Genomic DNA, 22,777 nt, shown 5'->3' on the forward strand with positions numbered 1-22,777 from the left:
AAAAACCCCTAAATCGTGTTGTCACTTCAGTTTTATGTCACAGTGGATCCTAAATATAAAAACAGTTCCCTGTTCCTTATGTAGGTAGGCACTCAAAGTAGAAATAAAGAGAACTTAAGAAAATGTCAAGAGTTAGCCTTCTCTTTCCAGCCCATAATATCCAAGCAAAACTCGTACACGACGTGCACCCCAAAGCTGGAGAACAGCCGAGCAGTTGGCAGTGAGAATGTCAGGTTCATAGGCATCGACCTCTGTTCCCTGTGTCACGTGCTCCTGTCCTTCCGAGTCCTGTTGAACATTTGAGGTTTTTTTCCAATTTTTTTTTATTTCAGATTGTTATGGGGGTATTAATGCTTTGGTTACATACATTGCCTTTGCACCATTTGAGTCAGAGCTACATCCCCCAGAAGGTGCGCACTGAACTCATTAGGTGGGAATTTATCCATCCCTTTCTCCCCCCTCCAGCCTGCCAGACACTCAGTGAATATTATTACTGTATGTGCACATAAGTATTGATCGGTTGGTACCAATTTGATGGTGAGTACATGTGGTGCTTGTTTTTCCATTCTTGAGATACTTCACTTCGGAGAATGGGCTCCAGCTCCATCCAGGATAATACAAGAGGTGCTAGTGCACTACTGTTTTTATGCTGAGTAGTGGGTTTTATTCGGCTCTCCCACTTTTCAGCCACCCTGAGGCTTGACCAAGTAGCAGAGTCTCCCACTCTGTCTCACCCTACCCTGCATTGACTCAAAATCAAAGTAATTTGCAAATAAGTACATTTAAAACTCATATTTTAAAAAATGTAGTAGCCCATCTCCTTATGTGTGTGTGTGTGTGTGTGTGTGTGTGCGCGTGTACACACTGTGCCAAATCCTAAAGCTTTTCAAAGCACCCTCTTTGTGTTTTTCAAATTATTGAAATAATTCATGTCATTTCATGATTATGTTTTTATTTACAAATGTTATTTCCATCTAACTTTTGCCGTGACAATATTGCTGACCCTATTGTCGGCTGGAAACCGTGGCTCACACCTGTAATCCTAGCACTCTGAAAGGCTGAGGTGAGAGGATCGCTTGAGGTCAGGAGTTCAAGAACAGCCTAAGCAAGACTGAGACCTCATCTCTACAAAAAATAGAAAAATAGGCTGGGTGTGGTGGCATGCACCTGTAGTCGCAGCTATTTAGGAGGCTGAGGCAGGTGGATTGTTTGAATCTTGGAGTTCAAGACCAGCCTGAGCAAGATTGAGACCTCATCTCTACAAAAAATAGAAAAATTAGCTGGGCATGGTGGCACGCACCTGTAGTCCCACCTACTCCGGAGGCTGAGGCAGGGGGCTCACTTGAGCCCGGAGTTTGAGGTTGCAGCAAGCTGTGATGATGCCACTGCACTCTAGCCTGGGCAACAGAGTAAGACTCTGTCAAAAAAAAAAAAAAAAAGACCATTATATTTTTTACCTTATGATGTTTTGAGTCTATAACTAGATTAATATAACTGAATTTAGTGACAAATAAGTTCAAAAATCTGAGGATCTCTCAGTATCAATTTGCTTTGGTTTTTAAAATAATTTCAAACTAAAAGCTATCTAGTAATGTTTATTTTTTTGAGAAAAAGGAATCAGTCAACACATTACAACTACAGAATCAAAAGAGTAGAAAAATTTTAAAAATACGTTCCCAAGAGGGATTGCACTTCGCATGGAACATGTGCTGCAGAAGCCAGATGCACAAGTGCCGCTGGGCACTAGGAAGCTGCCAGTGTACAGCGTGATCAGAAAATAACCAGCAATGTTGAATGTTACCTGATGCCTTCAGTGTAGTATTTTTTCAAAATGCAACAAAAGCACTTTGTCAAGAGGAAGTGGTTCACGGAATAACACAGAACATGGTTAAAGGTTCTTGCAGTGTTTGGGGGAGGAGAATGGGGGATGCCAAGGCTTCTGTGTAACATAAAACAGGAAACAGAAGCGTCTCTACAGTTACACACAGTATCAAATAATCCGCTCAACAAAGAAACAGGACCGTGTTTCGTCTCTGGCACCCCAGCAGCAACATGGAACCCTGTCGCTAGGAGATCACCCTGGTAGGGGGTCTCAACAAAGAACTAAGATGGAGAACCCTCTCGGGCCAAGTTAACCGGCTTTGCACAGTCCACTGAGATCAGTGAGTCTTAAGAAACAGGCTAGCAAGTGGTCACTGAGTCAAAGGACAATCCCTGTGTTCACATCATCAAGTCACACTAACAATGGTCAGTCACAAACAAAATGTGTGTACGAGCATGTGTATGTATCTGTATATATGTATGTATGGTCAGATAAAAGGAAAATCTGAGACAATAAGGGTTATTTATTTATTTATTTAGAGACAGGGTCTTGCTCTGTTGCCTGGGCTAGAGTGCTGTGGCATCAGCCTAGCTCACAGCAACCTCAAACTCCCGGGCTCAAGCGATCCTCCTGCCTCAGCCTCCTGAGTAGCTGGGACTACAAGCACACACCACCACACCCAGTTAATTTTTTCTATTTTTTTGTAGAGACAAGGTCTCGATCTTGCTCAGGCTGGTCTCGAACTCCTGGACTCAAGCAATCCTCCTTCCTCAGCCTCCCAAAGTGCTAGGATTATAGGTGTGAGTCACCATGCCCAACCTATAATGGTCTTAATGCAAGGAGACAAACGTTTTTCTTTAACTGTCTTCAAAATAGAAAGATGCACAGTATGTAGATAAATTCTAGATACTTAAGTCGTGTTACTTAATCTCTGGGTACCTCAGTTTTCTCATCTGTAAAATGGGGAAAATAAAAGTGTCCTACCTAGGGTACGAAGATGGATTTAATCAGTCAATATATATAAAACACCAGGACAGTGCCTGGCATGGGGTGAGAACACCTAGTAGTTACTAGCTGTTATTTTTATTACAACAGGCAGGTAGAGGAGAGATTCCTTCTCTGCCCCCACAGCCATGCACAGACAGAAGCAACCGACATGATATGTAACCTAAACATTTGTACCCCTGTAATATGCTGAAATGAAAAATAAAAAATAAAAAATTAAGCCAAAAAAAAAAAAAAAAAAGAAGCAACTGAGTGGGGAGTTCTCTAGTTCTCTCCTAGGAAGGTCAGCAGCATTTGCTCTGGTGAAATATTGAAGACCAATTCGAACCTGCCTGAACTTAATAACTGTGACTCACTTTAATGATTGGAAAGTTGTTTTTATGCATCCTCTGTTGTTTCATTTTTAAAATTCTACTCACAAGCATTCTATCTTGTCTTTTCTTTTAATTCTTCCTGCTCTAAAATTTTCATTCTGTTATTGGTACTGGCACCTCAGTCCAAGTAAAGACTAAGCATAAGTCAGAACACAACTGAAAAGATGAACTGTGCAGCCATTTAAATTAGCTTAGACCACATGCAAGTTTGTAATATCTTAATCTGGTGCTACAAGAAAGCAAGCTTGACAGATAGGCTCCTTATACAACTATAAGTCACATGAGTTTCTTCATTGTAGTGATGCTTACTGTCACTGAATACATCAACTCTGTAAAGGCAAAATTTGACAATCACAAGAAGAGAAAAATCTTAACAATTTTTTGATTTTATGCAGAAGTTGTTAGGCCCACTTTTTAAAAACCTATTTAAAATGTAGTCTATCTTTTTATTTGTTTTCTGTTTTATAAAACATTCTTATTATATACTTTATTTAATATATAAAATGATATGCTTTTATGTATAAATTTTTTCATTTAAGTGCATCAAATAACTCTTTAATTTAATAATATTAAATTGAAATTCAATTCATAACAAGAAATTATGACATATATGTTATAAAAATGTATTTGAACATGTGCATATGTGTGTTCATTTTTTTTTATATATATTTTTGCTGTTTATTTGGAGCATCTGGGTACAGATGGGTGGAGGCCGAGAAAGGCGTCCACCGTGTATGTTCATTTTTGTTACAGATTAAAGCAACTTTAAATAGAAATGTGAAATTAAATTAATTAGATGTTTGATGTGAACAAAGGAATCATTAAGATAGAAAACATAACTTGTTATTTATTAAATAATGGTTGATTAACCTGGTACTTGAAATATTAACTGACTTCAGATCGAATTAGAGAAAAAAACAAAAGCTATTGATAATATCACTCAAGTTGCATCATAGCTATTAGAATTTTTCTCAAAGCAACTAAAATCTTTGGTTCGAAAACTGATTCAGGCCTAACTATATGTGAGCCCCAGTGAAACCTTTGTGTTTACCAACAAAATTCATGTGTGTAAATATCAGTATTTGGCAAGCACTGAAAAAAGAAAAACAGCGTCGTTATAGTGAGTGACGTTCCAGAAACCGATAGCTCTGACAACAGCTTAGAAGCAGACTTTCTGTTTAATTGCCTTGATAATTCTAGGCAACGTGGGATTTGGTGGCCTCTAAGGACGATTCTGCCCTGGACAGTCGTGTTTCTGAGAGTGGTACAACAGGAACCATGTCCAGAGTGGAGCCGGTGGAGGGACAGAGAACTTTCTATGCAGCCCTGAGACCTGGGCTCGAGCCCAGCTCTTCCCATTAGTCTGGGAAGTTACTTAATCTCTGGGCATTCAGTGAAGCATTTTTGAACACAAAGATAAACAAGAACTGATTCTTGCTTAATAACAGCTCCCAGTCTTCTGAGAGATTCTAGCATGACAACAAAAAACATGATTCAGTGAGGTAAATGCTATGATCAAGTGCTTGTGCCAAGTACTGTGTGCTATTTTGTTTAAATGTCACAACAGTCCTACAAATTATGAATTATTATTCTCCCTATTTTACAGACCAGGAAATAGAAAGCCAGGGAGGTTGAGTACCTTATCAGGGTGGTTCTTGGGGCGAGGATTCACTGATATGCTGACCAAGTGCAATGGACAGCAAAGCTCCCTGATGGGTATGAAGACACCCGCTGTTGAGGGGTTGTCATGAAAGCTGGATTTTGCATGATCAGTAGAATTTTATGAAGGAGATAGGGACAGAGGAAGACGCTATTTAGCATAGGCAAAGACAGAGAGTTCTAAAAAGCCTGCTCGGAGAACACCAAAGGCCCTAAATGGCAAGAGTTGAACCATGAAAAGTAAGCTGGGGCAGACTGTGAAGGAATTTGAAAGCCACACTGAGCTTTCCCCATGTCATCATGATCAGCTGCAGAAGGTTTCCAAACAGTAGAGTGACTTGTTCACATTTGTATTTGGAATTTGCAGTGGCAGTGGTGGTGGTGATGAGAATTGAGGCAGAGTCCAGGAGACTGGGGGCTGGGTGAGCTGATGAGGGTCTCAACTGTGGCTGGACAGTGAGAATGAAGGAAGGAGACGCCCTCCACAGGAAGAGCCAGCAGGATTTCCTGACCGACTGCACGGAAAATGGGGAGGAGGGAAGAACTGTGCTAAGGTTTCTAAACTGGACTGAAAGTGACTGGTGGCCATTAGCCAGGCTAAGGGGACATTGAGTTGACTGTTCTTTTGTTTTTATTTAATTTATTTCAGCATATTATGGGGGTTACATATGTTGTCTTTACCTTGCCCAAGTCAGAGCTTCAAGCGTGTCCATCCCCCAGACAGTACGCACCACACCCATTAGGTGTGAATATACCCATCACCTCTTCCCCCCTCCTACCTGCCTGACACCCGATGAATGTTATTACTATATGTGCATTTAAGTGTTGGTCAGTTAATACCAATTTGATGGTGAGTACATGTGGTGCTTGTTTTCCCATTCTTGTGATACTTCACTTAGTAGAATGGGCTCCAGCTCTATCCAGGATAATACAAGAGGTGCTAGATCACCATTGTTTCTTATAGCTGAGTAGTACTCCATGATATACATAGACCACATTTCATTAATCCACTCATGTATTGATGGGCACTTGGGTTGTTGCCACATCTTTGCAATTGTGAATTGTGCTCCTATAAACATTTGAGTGCAGATGTCTTTTTTATAGAATGTCTTTTTTTCTTTTGAGTAGATGCCCAGTAATGGGATTGCTGGATCAAATGGTAGTTCTATTTGTAGCTCTGTAACGTATCTCCATATTACTTTCCACAGAGGTTGTACTAGTTTGCAGTCCCACCAGCAGTGTATGAGTGTTCCTATCTCTCTGCATCCACGCCAACATTTGTTGTTTTGGGACTTTTTAATAAAAGCTATTCTCACTGGAGTTAAGTGATGTCTCATTGTGGTTTTGATTTGTATTTCCCTGATGATTAGAGATGTTGACCATTTTTTCATATGTTTGTTGGCCATTAGTCTGCCTTCTTTCGAAAACTTTCTGTTCATGTCCTTTGCCCACTTTTTAATGGGGTTGTTTGATTTTTTTCTTGCTGATTTTCCTGAGTTCTAGATAGATTCTAGTTATCAGCCCTTATTGGATGCATGACATGCTAATATTTTCTCCCATTCTGTAGGTTGTCTGTTTGCTCTCGTGAGAGTTTCCTTGGCTGTGCAGAGCTTTTTAATCTGGTCAGGTCTCTAGGGGAGCTACTCTGACAGATACAGCAAGGGGTGCCCTGATCTGGATCCAGAATCATGGCTGGATTTGCTCATATTCAAGCCAATCCAAATTGCACCCAAACTGAGTTAAATATTTGAGATTGACTTTGCCGTAGATGTGAATATATGTCCTGTTAAACATATGCAGCAGAGTCCTTAGCATAGATGTTTAAAATGTATATATTTGAGGTTTATGTATATGGCAAAGAGAAACTATTTGAGGTTAAAAACCAAGGTCTAGAAATTTGAGTCTTAGGGAAATGCTGAGCATCAGAGAAAATTCTCTTGTTGTTCAGGAAATCTAAGGCAGGGTTTTAGCCTGGGCTTCTATCCCCCTGGCCCTTCACCCATGCAAAAATAAGAATAACAACAAAATCTAGCTGGTAAAGTATTATTCTGATTTTCTGTTAGTCAAAAATTTGTTATTCTTTCCAAGACCCAAAATGATCTCAGAAATGACACACTCCCAAAAAGATTTTTACCCCACCCTGCCATGATGTGAACGTGGCTTGTTCTGCAAAACGTTGCTTCACTCTGGCCCCTCTGCCCCTACTCTTTTGGGCTGCTAACTTGAATAACACTTTGGGCTCTCAGGGCTGGGTGTTTTCTCTTTTAATCTTTATTTTGACCTTTGGAAAATATCACACCTACAAATAAGCACAGCCCTATTATCGCACACTTTGTGTGTGTGTGTGTATTTGTATACTATATATATACACAAACACATACACACACATATATATACAGATTAATAAAAAAAATTCATTGAAAATAGCCCTTAAGTTAAATCTTTTATTATTGTCACCAAGGATGCAACTCATTTAAACTGTGAGCCATTCATTAGCATGTTGACTTATGACTATAGGCTTAGAGCACAATTTCAATGTCTAGTCCTTTTAATAGTTCAGAGGGGAAGTTGGGGATGGGTGAAATCATACCTAACAGGTACAATGTACACTGTCTGGGTGATGGGCACACTTAGAACTTTGTCTCAAGCAGTACAAAAGCAATCTATGTAATCAAAACATTTGTACCCATGTAATATTCTGAAATTAAAATAAATAAATAATTCAATAGCAGGCTCTGGGGGAAAGGAATGAAAAAGCAGGGGAAAGATTTTTACCAGATGAACACAATGAGAGTTTCAGGAGAGGTCACGAGAATATTCTGTTATTTTTGAGTTTTTTCCATCTTAGATGGATGATTCACTCCGGCATGTCCTTAACCCATTGTTGGTTTGTACAGGCTGAGAAACTAAGGTCTTTGGGGCTCAGTGGATTTTTCTGACTCATCGATGTCACATTTCCTTTCAAGACCTCATTCTTTGTCATTTTAGTGCTTTTCCAAATTGAACAGCTTATGGTTTAAGAGAACACATAATGACAAGAGTCTTACTACTAGCGTCATCTTTGCATCTTATAAGTTTATGGTAACACTGGTTGGCAGTTTTGAGGTCAGCAAATAAATCTACTTTTTCACTCTGAATGGATTACTCTTATTTAAAAAATTGGAAATATGTTAACATTAATACTCTTAAGTTTTTCCGTTAATAATAATTCATCTGAATTATTTGTTTTGTCATAAAATTGTACTCAAATGGAAATGAATTCACATGAGCAGTTCTGGAATTTTATTGTTTGTTCTGCTGATTTCCTCTTATTAAAGTAATAAGTAAAACCCCATTACAGGATTTTGAATACCATGTTAATTATTTTAGGAGACAGTTGGTGAAACCATGGATATATCATCTACTTACTCTCCGCCATTTTATAGGAAATCTGAAGAAGGGAGGGTATGACCAGATACTTAGTAAGCAATTGGCAGGAGATAAAACCACAAGGGAATGAATCTTCATATTAACTCCCCTCTTCAACCAGAGTGGGGAGCTTTCTTCCCTTCTTGTGGCTGCAATAAGCACTTTTAAGCCCAACGATCCACATAAAAACAGGACGAACATCTTCCATCACCCTTCACTGATGCTGTGTTGGATTCCTCCCTGATCTGTTAGACCTGCCCACATAGACCTAGACCTGCACTGTCTTTCTTTCTTATCTCTTTTGTCCCTGAGTGCTCACCTGGCTACCTTGTGTGGTCTGACTCTGAGCATTCACTGGGCAGCTACCTGAGTTTCAAACCCGCACTTCCCTGTGCTGTGTGCATATACAGCTGATTCTTTAGGGTGTGTCTACTGAAAAGGGATGTGCCTGTTCTATGGTCTCTAGACCTCTCTTGTCCCCTAAAGTCCCTTTCCTGGCCCTCCCTGGCCTGTCCTGGCCAGCCCAGTTTTGCAAATACCCATTCTCCTGCAAGATACCCCCTCCACCGGAAGCCAGAAAGGATGCTTGGGAAAATGAACACATTTCATAGCAATTCAAACATCCTTCTTCCAAAATAAAACATGCGAGACTTAAAACGTGAAATGACTATTGAATATACTCAGTAACCTGTAGCTCAGAGTACTTTTTGTGCTTTACAAGAAAGAGAGCTTAGAAGGAGAGCAAAGAAAGAATTATTGTGTGAAGCAGGAAGTTTAGATGGAAAATATCTCAACCCTATTCAGTGAGGGTGGTGGGGTTGTGTGGGGGGCAGGGATTATTTTTCCTTCTTAAAATTGGGAGAGGGGAAAAGGAAAATATATGATGAAAAGATTAAGCAAGATGATCTCATTCTGTCAGACTTTCTAAGTGATACACTCAAGATAGCTGCTGAGGATAATTTGGGAAGATGAAGTGCTAGCTTTGCAGGGTGGATATTTGGAGGATATACACAAGCTCACCCAAAATGGTTTTATAGCTTCATCCCTTCTGACTGCTCAGCATCAATGCTATACAGGCTGCTAAATGTTTTTAATATCAACTCTGGCTTATAGAACAGCTCTTGGAACATGGTTAGTGCTAGATAAGTATTACTGTTCATGTCATCATCATTACATCACTTTACTCTCAAGGATTGAGATATTTTAAAAATTATTTGAGTCATTTTTGAGAAAGCAGAATCAGTATGGCAAAGATATTTCATATACATATTTTATAAAGAGACAGAGAGGCTGGGCATGGTGGCTCACACCTGTAATCCTAGCACTCTGGGAGGCTGAGGTGGGAGGATCGCTCGAGGTCAGGAGTTCGAGACCAGCCTGAGCAAGAGGGAGACCCCGTCTCTACTAAAAAAATAGAAAGAAATTATCGGGACAACTAAAAATATATAGAAAAAATTAGCTGGGCATGGTGGCGCATGCCTGTAGTCCCAGCCACTTGGGAGGCTGAGGCAGAAGGATTGCGTAAGCCCAGGAGTTTGAGGTTGCTGTGAGCTAGGCTGACGCCACGGCTATCTAGCCAGGGCAAAAGAGCGAGACTCTGTCTCCAAAAAAAAAAAAAAAAGAGAGAGACAGAGAGACCCTGATTAGCTAAAGCTATTAAAAATGAAAATGTTACTGCTAAAGTATTATTAATAGTTTGAAGTCACCTTAAAGGGTTAACTACAAGTTTTCAGTATCACTTATTCAAGGAAAGATAGATCTGCCTTGATTTGGCCTATTGCAGCCAAATAATTAATTTCAAAGACATACACACAAACACATGCAGAGATAATAGTGTGGCTATAGTTTTTAAAAAGTCTTTATCCTTTAGAGCTACATATGGAAATATTTATGGAAAAAATTATATTTGTCTCAAAATCTAATGGAGGAAGATATAGTTAGATATATTTCAATAAAAAAGATTGGTCATGAGTTGATAATTGTTAAAGCTGGACGATATAATATGTACATGAAAATCATTATAATATTCTCTCTTTTAGATATATATTATATTTAAAAGTTTCCATATAAAAAGATTAAAACACACATTCAGGTAAATATTGTTTAGGTTAAAGAGCACATATTGATTGTCTATACTCACAAAACTTCTTAGTTTGAGCTATAATTGGCATTAATCTTACAGTGTTTTAGAGCATTTTGGAATGCCCTTAGAAATTATCTGTGGCAAATTCTTCATCGTGCATATAAAACAGTTGATTTCCTTTGCCAAACTCCACCCTGCCAGAGGAGGACTAGTCATGTCTCCTAATTTCTCACTCGAACCTTGCCAAAAATGTCAGGAAAGAGAGCAGTAGTTATGCCTCACAGGACATCCTATTTTCTAGTGAATGTTTCCTCTCTTGGGCAATTGCTTCATTCGGTTTAGGCAAAGGTTGTAACGTAAAAAATGTTTTAGTTCAATCTCTTTTCACTGGACTCTATGGCCATTTTAGTGCTAAGTGTTCACCACCCGATACTTCTAAGTAAATGTACCAAAAGTTGATATTAAAGATATGGATGGAAACAACAAAAAGTGAAAAAATGGGAGGAGAGGGCAATGGCGTTTAAGGGTAGAATTTCTGTTAGATTTCTCTTTGCTTATCTGTTTATTTATTTGTTTGTAAGCAGCGTTGTCGTATGTTTAAAATAGGTGGTTATAAAATGTGTTTTGCAAGCCTCATGGTAACCTTACATAACAGATATCTTTGGAAGGCAGAGACTCACTTGGTAAACACACTTAATCACTCCTGGCGTATCATTTTCATGTAAGTTTTGAAGTGGAGGTGAAGTTCTACATGTCCCTGGCATAATCATCCATGGTAGGAGGTTTTTTTCTTCTCTAATAAGGTGTCCTATGGTGAGATGACTTCTTGAATGGCATCTACTTTGTGCACTTGGCCCCAAGGAGGCTGGTTTAGTCTGGAAAATTCAACTGTGGCTCTAAGGCAGTTCCCAAGGTTTGGCTCAATCTTGGACCAAGCAAACTGGGTAAAGGTCAGGCATGGAATTTCAGGCTACAGTGAACATTCCTCTCCATGCAGTTCTCTTCCCAGCTCACCTACGCATGGATGGGGCTCTTGGGGAAAAGAAGGAGACGGGATGGTTTTCCCAGGATTGGGCTTTTATTAGATGGTTAATACCTGGATTCCTTCCTTTTTCAGATGGGTGAGTCAAGTGACGACATAGACCAAATGTTCAGCACTTTGCTGGGGGAGATGGATCTTCTGACCCAGGTAAACTTCCCTTCTTAACTTGCGAAGTAGAAAAAAACGTGGGATTATAGAAGTTGATGTTAATATGACAAGAGAACTGTCTTTAAGAAGGAATCCTGCAGATTAATGATATTATCTATTCCTGAGGTACCTATGACAGTGACAGGGAAAAATAAAGCTTTTTCCTGGCTGTACCCTTCTGAGTGCAATTAATTTAATGCATTGGTCACACATACATCAGGCTTGTAGCATCCAAATATTCACCAATAGAGGAATTTCCCTCAAGAGTACCCCCCACAACCACCACCACTGAGCAATTTCCCCTACTGTTACCTTTGTAAAAACTAGCTAAGAAGATGACATCATCTTTAGGAAAGTTTTTACCAACATTTGAGAATATGCTACATTTTTAAAGGGCTAGGTAGGAATTATCATGGCCTCCTGATCAGACTGTAAGAAGTTAGTCACCACAAAGGAGGGTAAAAGCCACCCAGCCATAGGCTGCAAGTCTGAGAAAAGCCACTGGCACCAAGACAGATGAACTCGGAGGTCACCCCCACTGTCAGGCCCACTGGAGCCCAGTGGCTTCTGACCCCAGGGCCACTTAGCCAGGTGACAAAGTCAGGGGAGCTTTAGTGTGTCTCATGGTGCTCTCATAAATGCTTCTTTGATTCAGAGGCTTGTCAGCTCAGCACCTTTCTGCATAAAATAGCAAAAGAAGAATAAGCCAATATTTCTAAATAAGATGGGGATTTTAAAAAGTTTTCTGCAAAATAAGTGGTCAATGTTTTGAAAGACTGTTTATTTTAGGAAAAATAAACCAATTTCAGTTAGCATCTACTTTATACTCCCAATAAAGTCCAAGGAAGTTGGATTCTATGAAAGAAGAGATAAAATATGAGACAGTAGGCTTAGAGGAACGGGAGCTGGTTAAGAAAAGGTGAGCGCTGGGATGGCGACCACATTCCTGCAGATGGGAACTTTGTTTTTTCCTCCCACGACGGGGGAGGGTTTGAGTGAACATCTGTGGTCTCCCTCAGTCATTTCACGCACCCCTGCAGCCCTCGGGAGAAGTGACTGTTCTCATGGGTAGGAGTCTGGAATTTTCATGGGACCACATTTAAGCATTGTTACTGTCACTCAAGAACTGGAAAGAGGACCCTCAGAGTCTCTTGGACTTGCCTTTACTCAAGGCCATTTTGGCTTTTGTTATGTCTTTGTTGTGCCCAAGGGGGTGTAGTTGTAGGGTTTGCTTGGCTACTAGGGCTCTCCGAACAGATGGGTGCCAAGATTTCCGGGTAAGGAAAAGGCCCTACTTTGTCTAAAGACAAAGAGTCACAGCATAACGTTTTACTGTGCAGTAGCAGACTGCATCCTGGAACAGCTTTTCTCCTCCAAGTGACTAGATGTTTCTTTCCTTGATGTCATTGCTTAAGACCATATAGAATTATATATGCAGTGCATGTGTTCATCATTACAAGACATTTTTTCTGTTCTTTATAAAAAACGAACTCAACTAGCTCATTCTCGTCATTCTCAATTGACATGTTCTGTTTCAAGATGTTCCTTCTAGAATGATGCTTTAAGTTGTAGTTTTATGTAGGATAAAAAAAATCACAAAACATTTTCAAGTAAGAATATGGTTTTAGAGAACACATTTAAAGAGAAAATTAGTAAATAATAAATGGTTTTTGACTTGCTGATTAAAATGTGCTACAGAAATGTTTGTATTATGAATAACTTTTGGGGGGTGGGATTTGTTTTCACAGAGTTTAGGAGTCGACACTCTTCCTCCTCCTGACCCTAAACCACCCAGAGCTGAATTTAACTACAGTGTGGGTTTTAAAGATTTAAATGGTAAGCATAACAATTTGTTTTCTTAAGTAATTTGAAACCATAATGATGACTAAAATCTCTATGGAACTATAATTTGAAAACAAAATTAAAAATTTGGACATCATGATAAATGTCACTGTGAAAATCCCTGGATTTCAGATTGTGTTTTACTGTGTTTGGACTGAATTCAGAGTCAAGAAGATATTTTTGCCTTTAATGAAAGGGAACACCGTCCTGCATTTGTGAAAAGTCTCAAAGTGATCTTATGTTTTGAAGTAAGAGGGAGTTTCTTCTTATTCCTAAGCCCACAGAGTAACAAGGAGTAGTATAACAAAATATTAATAAGGAAATGTCCCTTCAAGGATAAAAATGAACTGTCCATTTCATGATTAATGATTCAATATATCATATAACATTTTAATTAAAATATATATTTTAATTTGTATGTAATAAATACATATGTGTAATTTACCTGACATTTTTTAATTCCTCCTGAGCTTGTCACTTTATTTTATTAATAAAAATCTCTCTTTTTATTTAGTGGAGACACATCTTTAGCCCATGTGCCATTCAAATTATAATACATCTTGAAACAATCACTTCCAAATTAATGAGAATTCACAGGAATTCTTAAAAAAATTTACCAAAGACCTGAAGTGCCTACCAAAAATATGAAAAGCAAAATAAAGGAGAAGCCCAGTTATAGGAATCCAGAGTTCTAAGTTTTATTTATATACCTCACTGGATTTTCTTGTTTCTATCATTTTCAGTAGTTTTTTGGTAAACTATTAGGTGCCAATGACTGTTTCTTGATAGAATATAATATGCCTCTTCTGATTTTCTTTTTCCTGAGCTGTTTTCTATTTGCCACGTAGAAACCTATTATTCCTGCCAGTCATTTCCACCAAGACGGTAACATTCATCGAGTTTAAAGAAGCAACACACTTTTATAAAATTATGGCAGCAAGAGATAGCACATACTTGCCCATGTAAATGAAGCAGATTTAGCCTGACCACGCTCAGAACAGCTGAGTGCTTTGTAATTAGTTCACTCAAAATTAAGATTTAATCAATATTTCAGTTCAATTGTAGTCAGCTCAACCAAAGTTTTGTAAGTACTACTTTAGTGCCTGGTATCAAAAAAAGTGCTAAAAATGATAAAACAAAGAAACCCAGCAATATAGAAACATAATAATGTTACAGGACAGAATAAGAAACTTCTCTCATGTGGGTATGGGATAAGACCATTAAAAACTACTGATGTATGCAGAAAATTAAATTTCTTGGGAATTAGATTAGGAAAAACATTTCTAAAATGAGTTCAAAATAGTTTGTCCAAAGTCATTCAGAGAGTCAATAACAAACATCAGAGTGAAATTCATTTCTATCTCATTCCCCAATTCCATGTTCATAAATTTAACTAATCTATATTAATATATTTAACCTATACTGATAATTTAGGGTCCTTTATTAATATATTAGTAATATATTAATGAATAATATAATAATTTAATATATTAAGCTTGCTTTGGAAATTGTTAATATAAGTATCATTATGGGTGTTTTATTCCTAAAATTTTTACACTGTAGTAAAAGGTTTATAGGTCAACAGGCACGATGCGAGTGGTTACATTAGAAAATTATAAATATACTTCTTTAGCTCTACATGTATTTCCTCTGAAAACACTTTAAATTAATTCAACTTAATTTCATACAGAAATTATATGTAAAAATGGCTTACAATAAAATAAGCCTTTTTTACACATTTAGAAGATCCGAACTTTAGTCCAAGTGGTATACACTAGACCTATCAGCATTCATGCTGTGTGCTGCGTTCATGGTAATGGTGGTTGGCAATGAATCATTCCACAAAGCTTTCTGCGTATTTGTTACTGAGTAGGCTTCGTGTCCACTGCTCCCATTTCCTCGTCCCAGCTAGTCACACACATAGCAGCGGGATCACTTCCATCCTGCCCATCCTGTGTTCGTTACACTCACCACGTAAGGTGTCATCAAAGTGCTCTGCTGACACCACACGCCACACCTCTCCCACCGCGCCACGCAGTCTAACCCACTTTCAGGGTCGCACAGCTGCTCTACGGCAGTAATCTCACACCTGGAAGAAATTCTAAGGTGAACCCTCCCCTCTCCCCCTCACTCTGAAAATCCATATCTGCTCTTTCTTCTAAAAGTTAACTCCCAGCTCACTATCTTCATAAAGTCTTTACCATTTAATCCCACTAAAAAAATTTTTTTTACTCCTTGACACATTCCTGCTATTTATCCTTAATTGCTTTTTCTTTGAATGTGAGATTTTCTACAGTTGAGTGGTGAGCCTACAGAGAAGCTCTGTCTTCACCCCAAAGTCTCGAGCTTATTAAACCCCAGTTGGTTGAAACTCAATTTCTTCCAAATAATTTATCAGCAGTACTCTCTGCCCTCCAAATGCTTGGGGAGAACTCCCCTTCCATCCATTTATAATAGCCACACACACACACACACACTTTTCTAAAACTCTAAGATCTTGCACTAGAATACATAAGAATTCCCTGCTTAGGTATCTACTCATGTGCTTGGATTTGACTTTATAGCTGCTATGTGAGGTGCCCCAGTGCCGGAACACATTTTCTCCCTTTCTTGGTGTCAGAAGCTCACTCACATTCAGCACTCAATAGATAGAGCAACAATTATGTTAGGAATTCCTATGCTTGTGTGTGTGTGCTATTAAATAGAAATATTCTCAACCTTTCTCATTATATCCTAACAAATCAAAATAGTGATACCCCCTGCTCAAATATGACTCTTAAAAATGATCTTCTTTCAGTTTTTCCAGGTGCAAATGGTTATTTTTATCATTCATGTGACTTTCCCTATTAGAATCCTTAAATGCCCTGGAAGACCAAGATTTAGATGCTCTCATGGCAGACCTGGTCGCAGACATAAGTGAAGCCGAGCAGAGGACAATCCAGGCACAGAAAGAGTCTTCGCAGAATCAGCATCGCTCAGCATCTACGGAGGCATCAAATTTCGATGGTGCAGCCTCTCTGGGTTATGGAGCAAATGCTACTGCTACCCGTGTTAGCCAATACGTAGATGACTTACCACCTCCACCAGCGGACCCTGTGTTAGACCTTCCACTGCCACCGCCACCGCCACCTCCTGAACCCCTCTCTCAGGTACGTGTGTGGGGCCAGAGATGATGGCAGGACCACTGACTTCTGCTACCTTTCACCTTTGACTTTCTTTAACGTGATAATTGCATTCATAAGTTTGTACGCCCAAAGCTGAGAGATACTAAAAAGCAAGGCTCCTGAGCGTGTTCATTGCAAAGCAGAGCCCTCCCTAAACAAGATGCATGGGTGTGTTTAAAGAACATGCTAGGGCCATATTCATGATTTACTACAGTATGGTTAAAAAGTATATCTGTACGCAGACACTCCCTGATAACAGTCAACCTTTTGGAGAAACGTTTTATTAACATCTTATGACCTGTGGAACTGATTTATATGTTTCCATGTCGCTTGTCCTAGCCCAATACATAGAGAATGGAAGACATTCATTACACATTTTCAGAATTGAGCTAAATTGAATTTTGTTGAATTCGGCAGCCCTGTGCAGTAGGATAAAGAAACATCCAAGTGTCACTTGTGATGTCATAGTTGGGGAAGAGGTGTTATAAGGCAGACAGGTGATGGGTGCCTGATATTGAGAAATTTCTTAATATTGGAAAATGAATAACTGGGAAGTTCAAATTGTCGTTATTTGGGACATTAACTCATAGTATGTCTCTCATAAAAGTGAAAATAGCACTTGTAAGGATTTTTCTTAGAGTGAGCCGCTAAAAACATTTTAGAGGAGAACCCAGCTCAGTGTCCTGCAGCTTCCACGTTTGTTGTCCATGATGATCACGATTCATAAATATGACCCTAGCAGCCCTGACAGTTCCCACAATGTCTTCTGAATGAACAAATATGAAATTTGAATTAAATATTAAATCATACTCTATCACACTCATTGCTCTATTGTGTATTTATTTTGGAAAAAATTATTTGTCTTTTTCTTTTTTTTTACCCCCCCAATGGAAAAATTATTTGAAAATTGGTGATTAATATAGAGCAGAGGCTCTTAATGTAGGGTCCATGAAGATTTCGAGGGGGCCGTGAATCCCCCAAAAGTAAATACAAAATTAAATGTGTTTGTGAAACTTCTTCCTCACTTGCTACATATCCTTACAGGGGCTTGGGGCTCAAAAACAACTTAAGAATTGCTGATATAAGAAGATATATATATCTACTTTCAAGTAATTAGAGTGTAACCAGCTCATTTCCTCATCATTATAAATAGAGGAGTGTCTTAAAAATCTTATTCTTGGAATATTAGCTTGCAAAAATCAAAGGGCTTTGAGCTCATAAAATACTTCACTCTCTTTTTTGCTGGCTCTCAGTGCTTTTTTTGGTGAATTGTAAGTTTAAGTTTGAGTCTAAGTCTTAACTTTCAGGGCGTCAGAGGATATTGAATGTTCCCAACACAAAGAAATGATAAATGTTTAAGACAAAAGATATGCTAATTACCCTGATCCAATCACTATATGTTATATATAGCAAAACCCCATAAATATGTACAATCACGTGTCAATTAAAATATAAAATAAAATAAATTAAGAGGAACGTTACTATTAAATCAAATACCTACATTTGCTGTGGCAAAAAAGACTCCTTCTAAGAATCCAATAAAAACTAGGAATCCCAGAAAAGACATTCTGATCCAAAAATATGCATATGATTTCAGGGAGTGCTCGAATCCCTTGCAATGGATCCATCTATATAGATTCCTTAGGTTAGATCCCAGTTTGTGAGCCAAGCTGAGATTTTTGTGGTCTGAATATGTAAAGAACTTATCATGTCATCTTTTTTAAGTACCATACCCAGGCTATCAAGGGTAACTGCCTTGTATCTCTGTGAGTCGAAGATTTTCATTACAGTCATTTAAATTCTGAAACTGGAGCCATGTGAAATTTGGCAACTGTTGTTAATATACAGTAACTAAGACACTAGGGATGACACAGGTAATTACTCACGGGTATTACTGGATGGACTGTGTTGAATATCTTGCCCTTTTGCAGGAAGAAGAAGAAGCCCAAGCCAAGGCTGATAAAATTAAGCTGGCGTTGGAAAAACTTAAGGAGGCCAAGGTTAAGAAGGTAAACTATGAATCACTTTCACCTGGGGGGAGTTAAATTAATGACATCTGATTATACTTCATGATAAACATAAAATAAAACTGTTGAGTGGTATTTTCCAAACAGTGGTAATTTTTAGGACAAAGCTAAATTATATAATTACATAAATTATATAGATAAATTATATAATTATTTTTATAACATTAGTTAGCTCACTTGTGATTGATAAATAGGGGACCTGTGTTAGTATAAACATGAATGTTTCCTTGGCTTGCACATGATTTTTTTGGTGGTTTACACATGACTTTTCCTGGGAGCTGAAATAGCGGCAGTAGGATTCACCTTCAACAGGAAAGGAAAGGCCCTTGGCCTGGCTGCTGCATATAAGAAATTTATAAGAATTTCTCATGTAAGAAATTTAACAAGTTTGCACAAGCAAGGCCCCCTCCCTCGAGGGCCCTCCCCGGGCCTTCGCACAGCTCTGGGCTTGTAGCAGGTGGCACCACTTTCGGGGGCTGCCTTAACTGGGTCAGAGCTCGGCTTCCATAGGTCTGGTCTCCACATTCCCACAATTGCTTTTGTGCATTTTTCATATCCCCTGGGGCAGCCTCCAGCCCTGCTGCCAGCCCTAGATACTCAGCTTGTCTCCTAGGTTGCCGAATGCTGTTTTTGCTGGTGTTCTAGTTTCAAAGTTGCATAGGTTTTGAGTGATCTGCCCCAAATCTACTTTCCCAGTAAGACTGTAACTTTATTGTGCACTTTTTTTTTGCAGAGCGTAGGTTTTTAAGGAACACGTGTATTGTAGTATAACAGAAACACATGTGTTTGACCTCATTAGAAGCAAATACCTAACAATTAAGTGTTAATAATAGTTATTTTGGTAAATTCAGGGAAAGATGAAACAGTCCTCATCTTATTTCAACTCTTGAACCGTGTAACATCTCTGAGATTTGTTAAGAACTTTTTACTGGCTAGGCACAGTGGCTCACACCTGTAATACTACCTACCTCTTTGAAAGGCTGAGGTGGGAGGATCACTTGAGGCCAGGAGTTTAAGACCAGCCTGGGCAACATAGTGAGACCCCATCTCTACAAAGAAATAAAAATTAACTGGATGTGGTGGTGTGTGCTTATGATCCCGGCTACTAGGAAGGCTGAGGCAGAAGGATCGCTTGAGCCCATGAGTTGGAGGTTACAGTGAGCTATGATTACACCACTGTACTACAGCCTGGGCAACAGAGTGAGAATCTGTCTCTTAAAAAAAAATTGGGGTGAATTGTCCTTTTCCTGTGGGGCTTTCTTTATGCTTCATATTCCCACTGCACCTATCACAGTTCTTTGAATCAATACATGTTGGTTGATATTCCATAAATAGTCCTTGACTATCCTTGGATCCAGACTTTCAAGGTTCATCCAGGAGAATCTTCCCAGATCAATCTGGTTCCATTCATTCCAGACACACATGAGCTGCTTCACCACTCTTCTCCCCTATTCTCTGCATGTGATTCAGTTTCACAGTCGATCACTGGAATGCTACATTCTTGCTCTCTGCTGCCTTGCAGAGAACCCTGATTCAATCCAACCTTCTCCCTGCTCAGTCCTGGGCCCTCGGTGCTGCCCAAGCTTCCCTGGCCCAGTCGCTCTCCCACTAACCTAGAAAACCATTTATACCTTGTCCTCTCTTGTAAAACCTCCAAAACCTCTTTCCTCATCTGCATTCTCTCAGCTAATGATTTTGCTACCCATTTCACAGAGGAAATAGAAGCAATCAAAAGAAAAGTTGCACGAGCTCCCACCAAGACATTTACCTACCTGCCTCTTACCTGCACCTGTCCACGTGCACCCCACATTCTTTCCTGGCACTGTGGATGAACCATCGTGTGTCCGTCTAAGACCAGCCTGTCTTCTTGTCCTTCTCTGCTCAAAAGTCTCCCATGGCTGCTCATCTCGCACAGTGAGGCCAGACCCCTAGCAATGGCCCCACCCCTGTATGATCTGGCCATTGGTCACCTCCCACGGGTCACTCCCTCGGCCACCCCGTTCTAGTTGCCTGGTCTCGTTGCCATCCTCAGACACTCCAGGCCTGCCCTTGCCTCAGGACCTTGCCCCCTCCCCAGATCTGGGCAGGTTCCTGCCATCCCTCCTTTAAGTCTTTGGTCACCTTCTCAGTGGGGCCTTCCCTACCTAAAACTGCACACGCATCCCCAATACTCTGGAACCTTCCCTCATCTGTTCTTCCCTCAGTGTTTAACACCATCCAAGGGACTGTCTGCTCTGCTCACTTACTGCCTGTGTTGCCTGTACCCTGTCCCCAGCCCCGGGGAGCTCCTCCAGGGACTTCCGTCTCTTCTCTTCGCCAGTGTGGTTCCATCTCTTAGAACAGGTGCAGGGGGTACACAGAGGTTGAACGCATCAGGTGAGGTCGCATGGGGGAGATGAGTGCTCGGAAGGAAACAAACCAGGAAGAAGTGACAGAGGGGACCCGGGAGACCCTTCTAGCTGGATCTGGTGATGAGGAGGCCGTCCGAGGAGGTGGCTCTCGAGTGAAGCAGCCAGTACGCATGGTGTGATGCTGGGAGAGGTGTCCCGAGCCAAGGGAATGGACAGAGAAGGATGCTCAGGGAAGAATGGGTTTGGGGAGAAATAAAGGACCGTGTGGCCGTTGCCCAATGAGCCATTGAGAAGAGCAAAGGATTTGAGGTCAGAGAGGCAGGGGCCGCAGGGTCTCTCCCCGGCTGGAGGAGTTTGGGTGTGTTGTAAGTGCAAAGGGAAGACATGTGAGGGCTGTAAACAGGGTGTATGAGACTAACACACGGTTTTTAAAGGTCGTACTGGCCTCTTCGTGGAAAGTGGATCGTAGGGGTGAGGGGTGAGAGCGGGGTTCTAGCACAGAACCTTACACACAGGTAACGTGTGTGAATGGGTCACACATGGACGGCGGGTGGGGACAGGCTGTGCTGAGTCACTGACGTTACCTCCAGGGGTAAAAAGACAAAAGAAAATGGGTAAAACTAAAATTCACAATGAGACTATTTCAGACCCCTGGATTACTTATAAAATGAAGGCCACACTGTGTATGGCTTCAGCTGGGAAAGGAAAAGAAGCTGTTTCTTAGATTAAAAAGTAGAACTAGCAAATTGCATCTATTTGCTTCAGCTGGAGATTAAGAGAACAGGAGACGATAGCAGGTATTTCCTGCCAGATATCAGAAAGCAGGAGAGCTTTGTTTAGGTGGGTTATAATGACAGACACCAAGCACAGCCTGCCTTATTCAACAACGGAGATGTAAAACAGAAGCCTCTTGATCAGTGGGAAAGGAAAGAAAAATATGAAGACAAGTTAGGTATTAGTTCTGATTTCAGACACTTCGAATGTATTTCCATTCTATGTCCATGACACAGAACATTAAAAATAGCTGAGACATACTCAGACTTTAAGAAAGTCACTGCAATGTACTCACACATGATCTACAACGTGTTTTTAAGGGATGGAAATCAAGTCTATCTGAAGTGCTTTGCCCTCAAGCATTCTGTGGGGTGTTGACATCATTTTGAATTACAAATGATGTACACAGCTTGTGGTATAAAGATTTTGGTGCCAGAAATGGAATCAGACTCATGTGTTAGTTTTATGTGTTTGTTTGAAAGCCCTGTGACCCAGGAGAACAATTCTACTTGTAAATCTTATTACAGAAGCTATATATCATATCATATCATATAGATATCATATGTATGATTTAGGGCTAGGTTATTTTTGTATTTAACAGCTTTCAAAAGAAAAATAAGATGAAATTATAAAAACTATAAAATCTTTAATGGATTAGAAAAATAAAGTATTTTTGTTCTTGAATCATTTTGCCCCATATCATATAGTGTAAATACGAAAAGTACTTAGCTGGCTAAATCGCTTAACTCTAATTTAGCTTGCTAAGTCACATAACTGTGATTTAGTGTTGTTGTGTGTTGGTCTAGAGCTACTCTTCAGCTTGCTAATGTGAGGGAAGCTGTGGAGAATAGTAAATATGATTCCTTCTTGTTAAACGTCACCAGCCTTCTCTTGTTTTATTGTTTTCTAAATTCTATAATTGTGGACATTTGTAAGTACATGTGGATTAAACCTAATTTGCAATTTCTGCAAAAAATAAATTTTTAAAAACCTTTCATCATTGCCAAATTATGTGGTTTAGTATTTTTTTCTATATATAAAAACAAAAGAAAACACCAACATATGTTTTGTTTTCTCAA

At 39.6% G+C, this 22,777-nt stretch overlaps 1 protein-coding gene across 3 annotated transcripts in view; it reads left to right on the forward strand.

Annotated features, from left to right (window-relative positions):
- Positions 1–22,777, forward strand: part of LOC123626234 (amyloid beta precursor protein binding family B member 1 interacting protein) — a 154,788-nt gene that overhangs the window by 30,917 nt on the left and 101,094 nt on the right. Inside the window, exons 2-5 of one of the 3 annotated variants that reach the window (XM_045535135.1) lie at positions 11,469–11,540; positions 13,289–13,376; positions 16,233–16,531; positions 18,478–18,555. In XM_045535135.1, the coding sequence (XP_045391091.1) occupies positions 11,469–11,540; positions 13,289–13,376; positions 16,233–16,531; positions 18,478–18,555 (537 nt within the window). Of the gene's footprint in view, positions 1–10,320; positions 11,541–13,288; positions 13,377–16,232; positions 16,532–18,477; positions 18,556–22,777 lie in introns of those variants that run through there. The other 2 variants (XM_045535143.1, XM_045535150.1) reach the window with 2 other exon arrangements.

Source organism: Lemur catta, chromosome 1 (assembly GCF_020740605.2).
Source record: "Lemur catta isolate mLemCat1 chromosome 1, mLemCat1.pri, whole genome shotgun sequence".
Lineage (NCBI taxonomy): Eukaryota > Metazoa > Chordata > Mammalia > Primates > Lemuridae > Lemur > Lemur catta.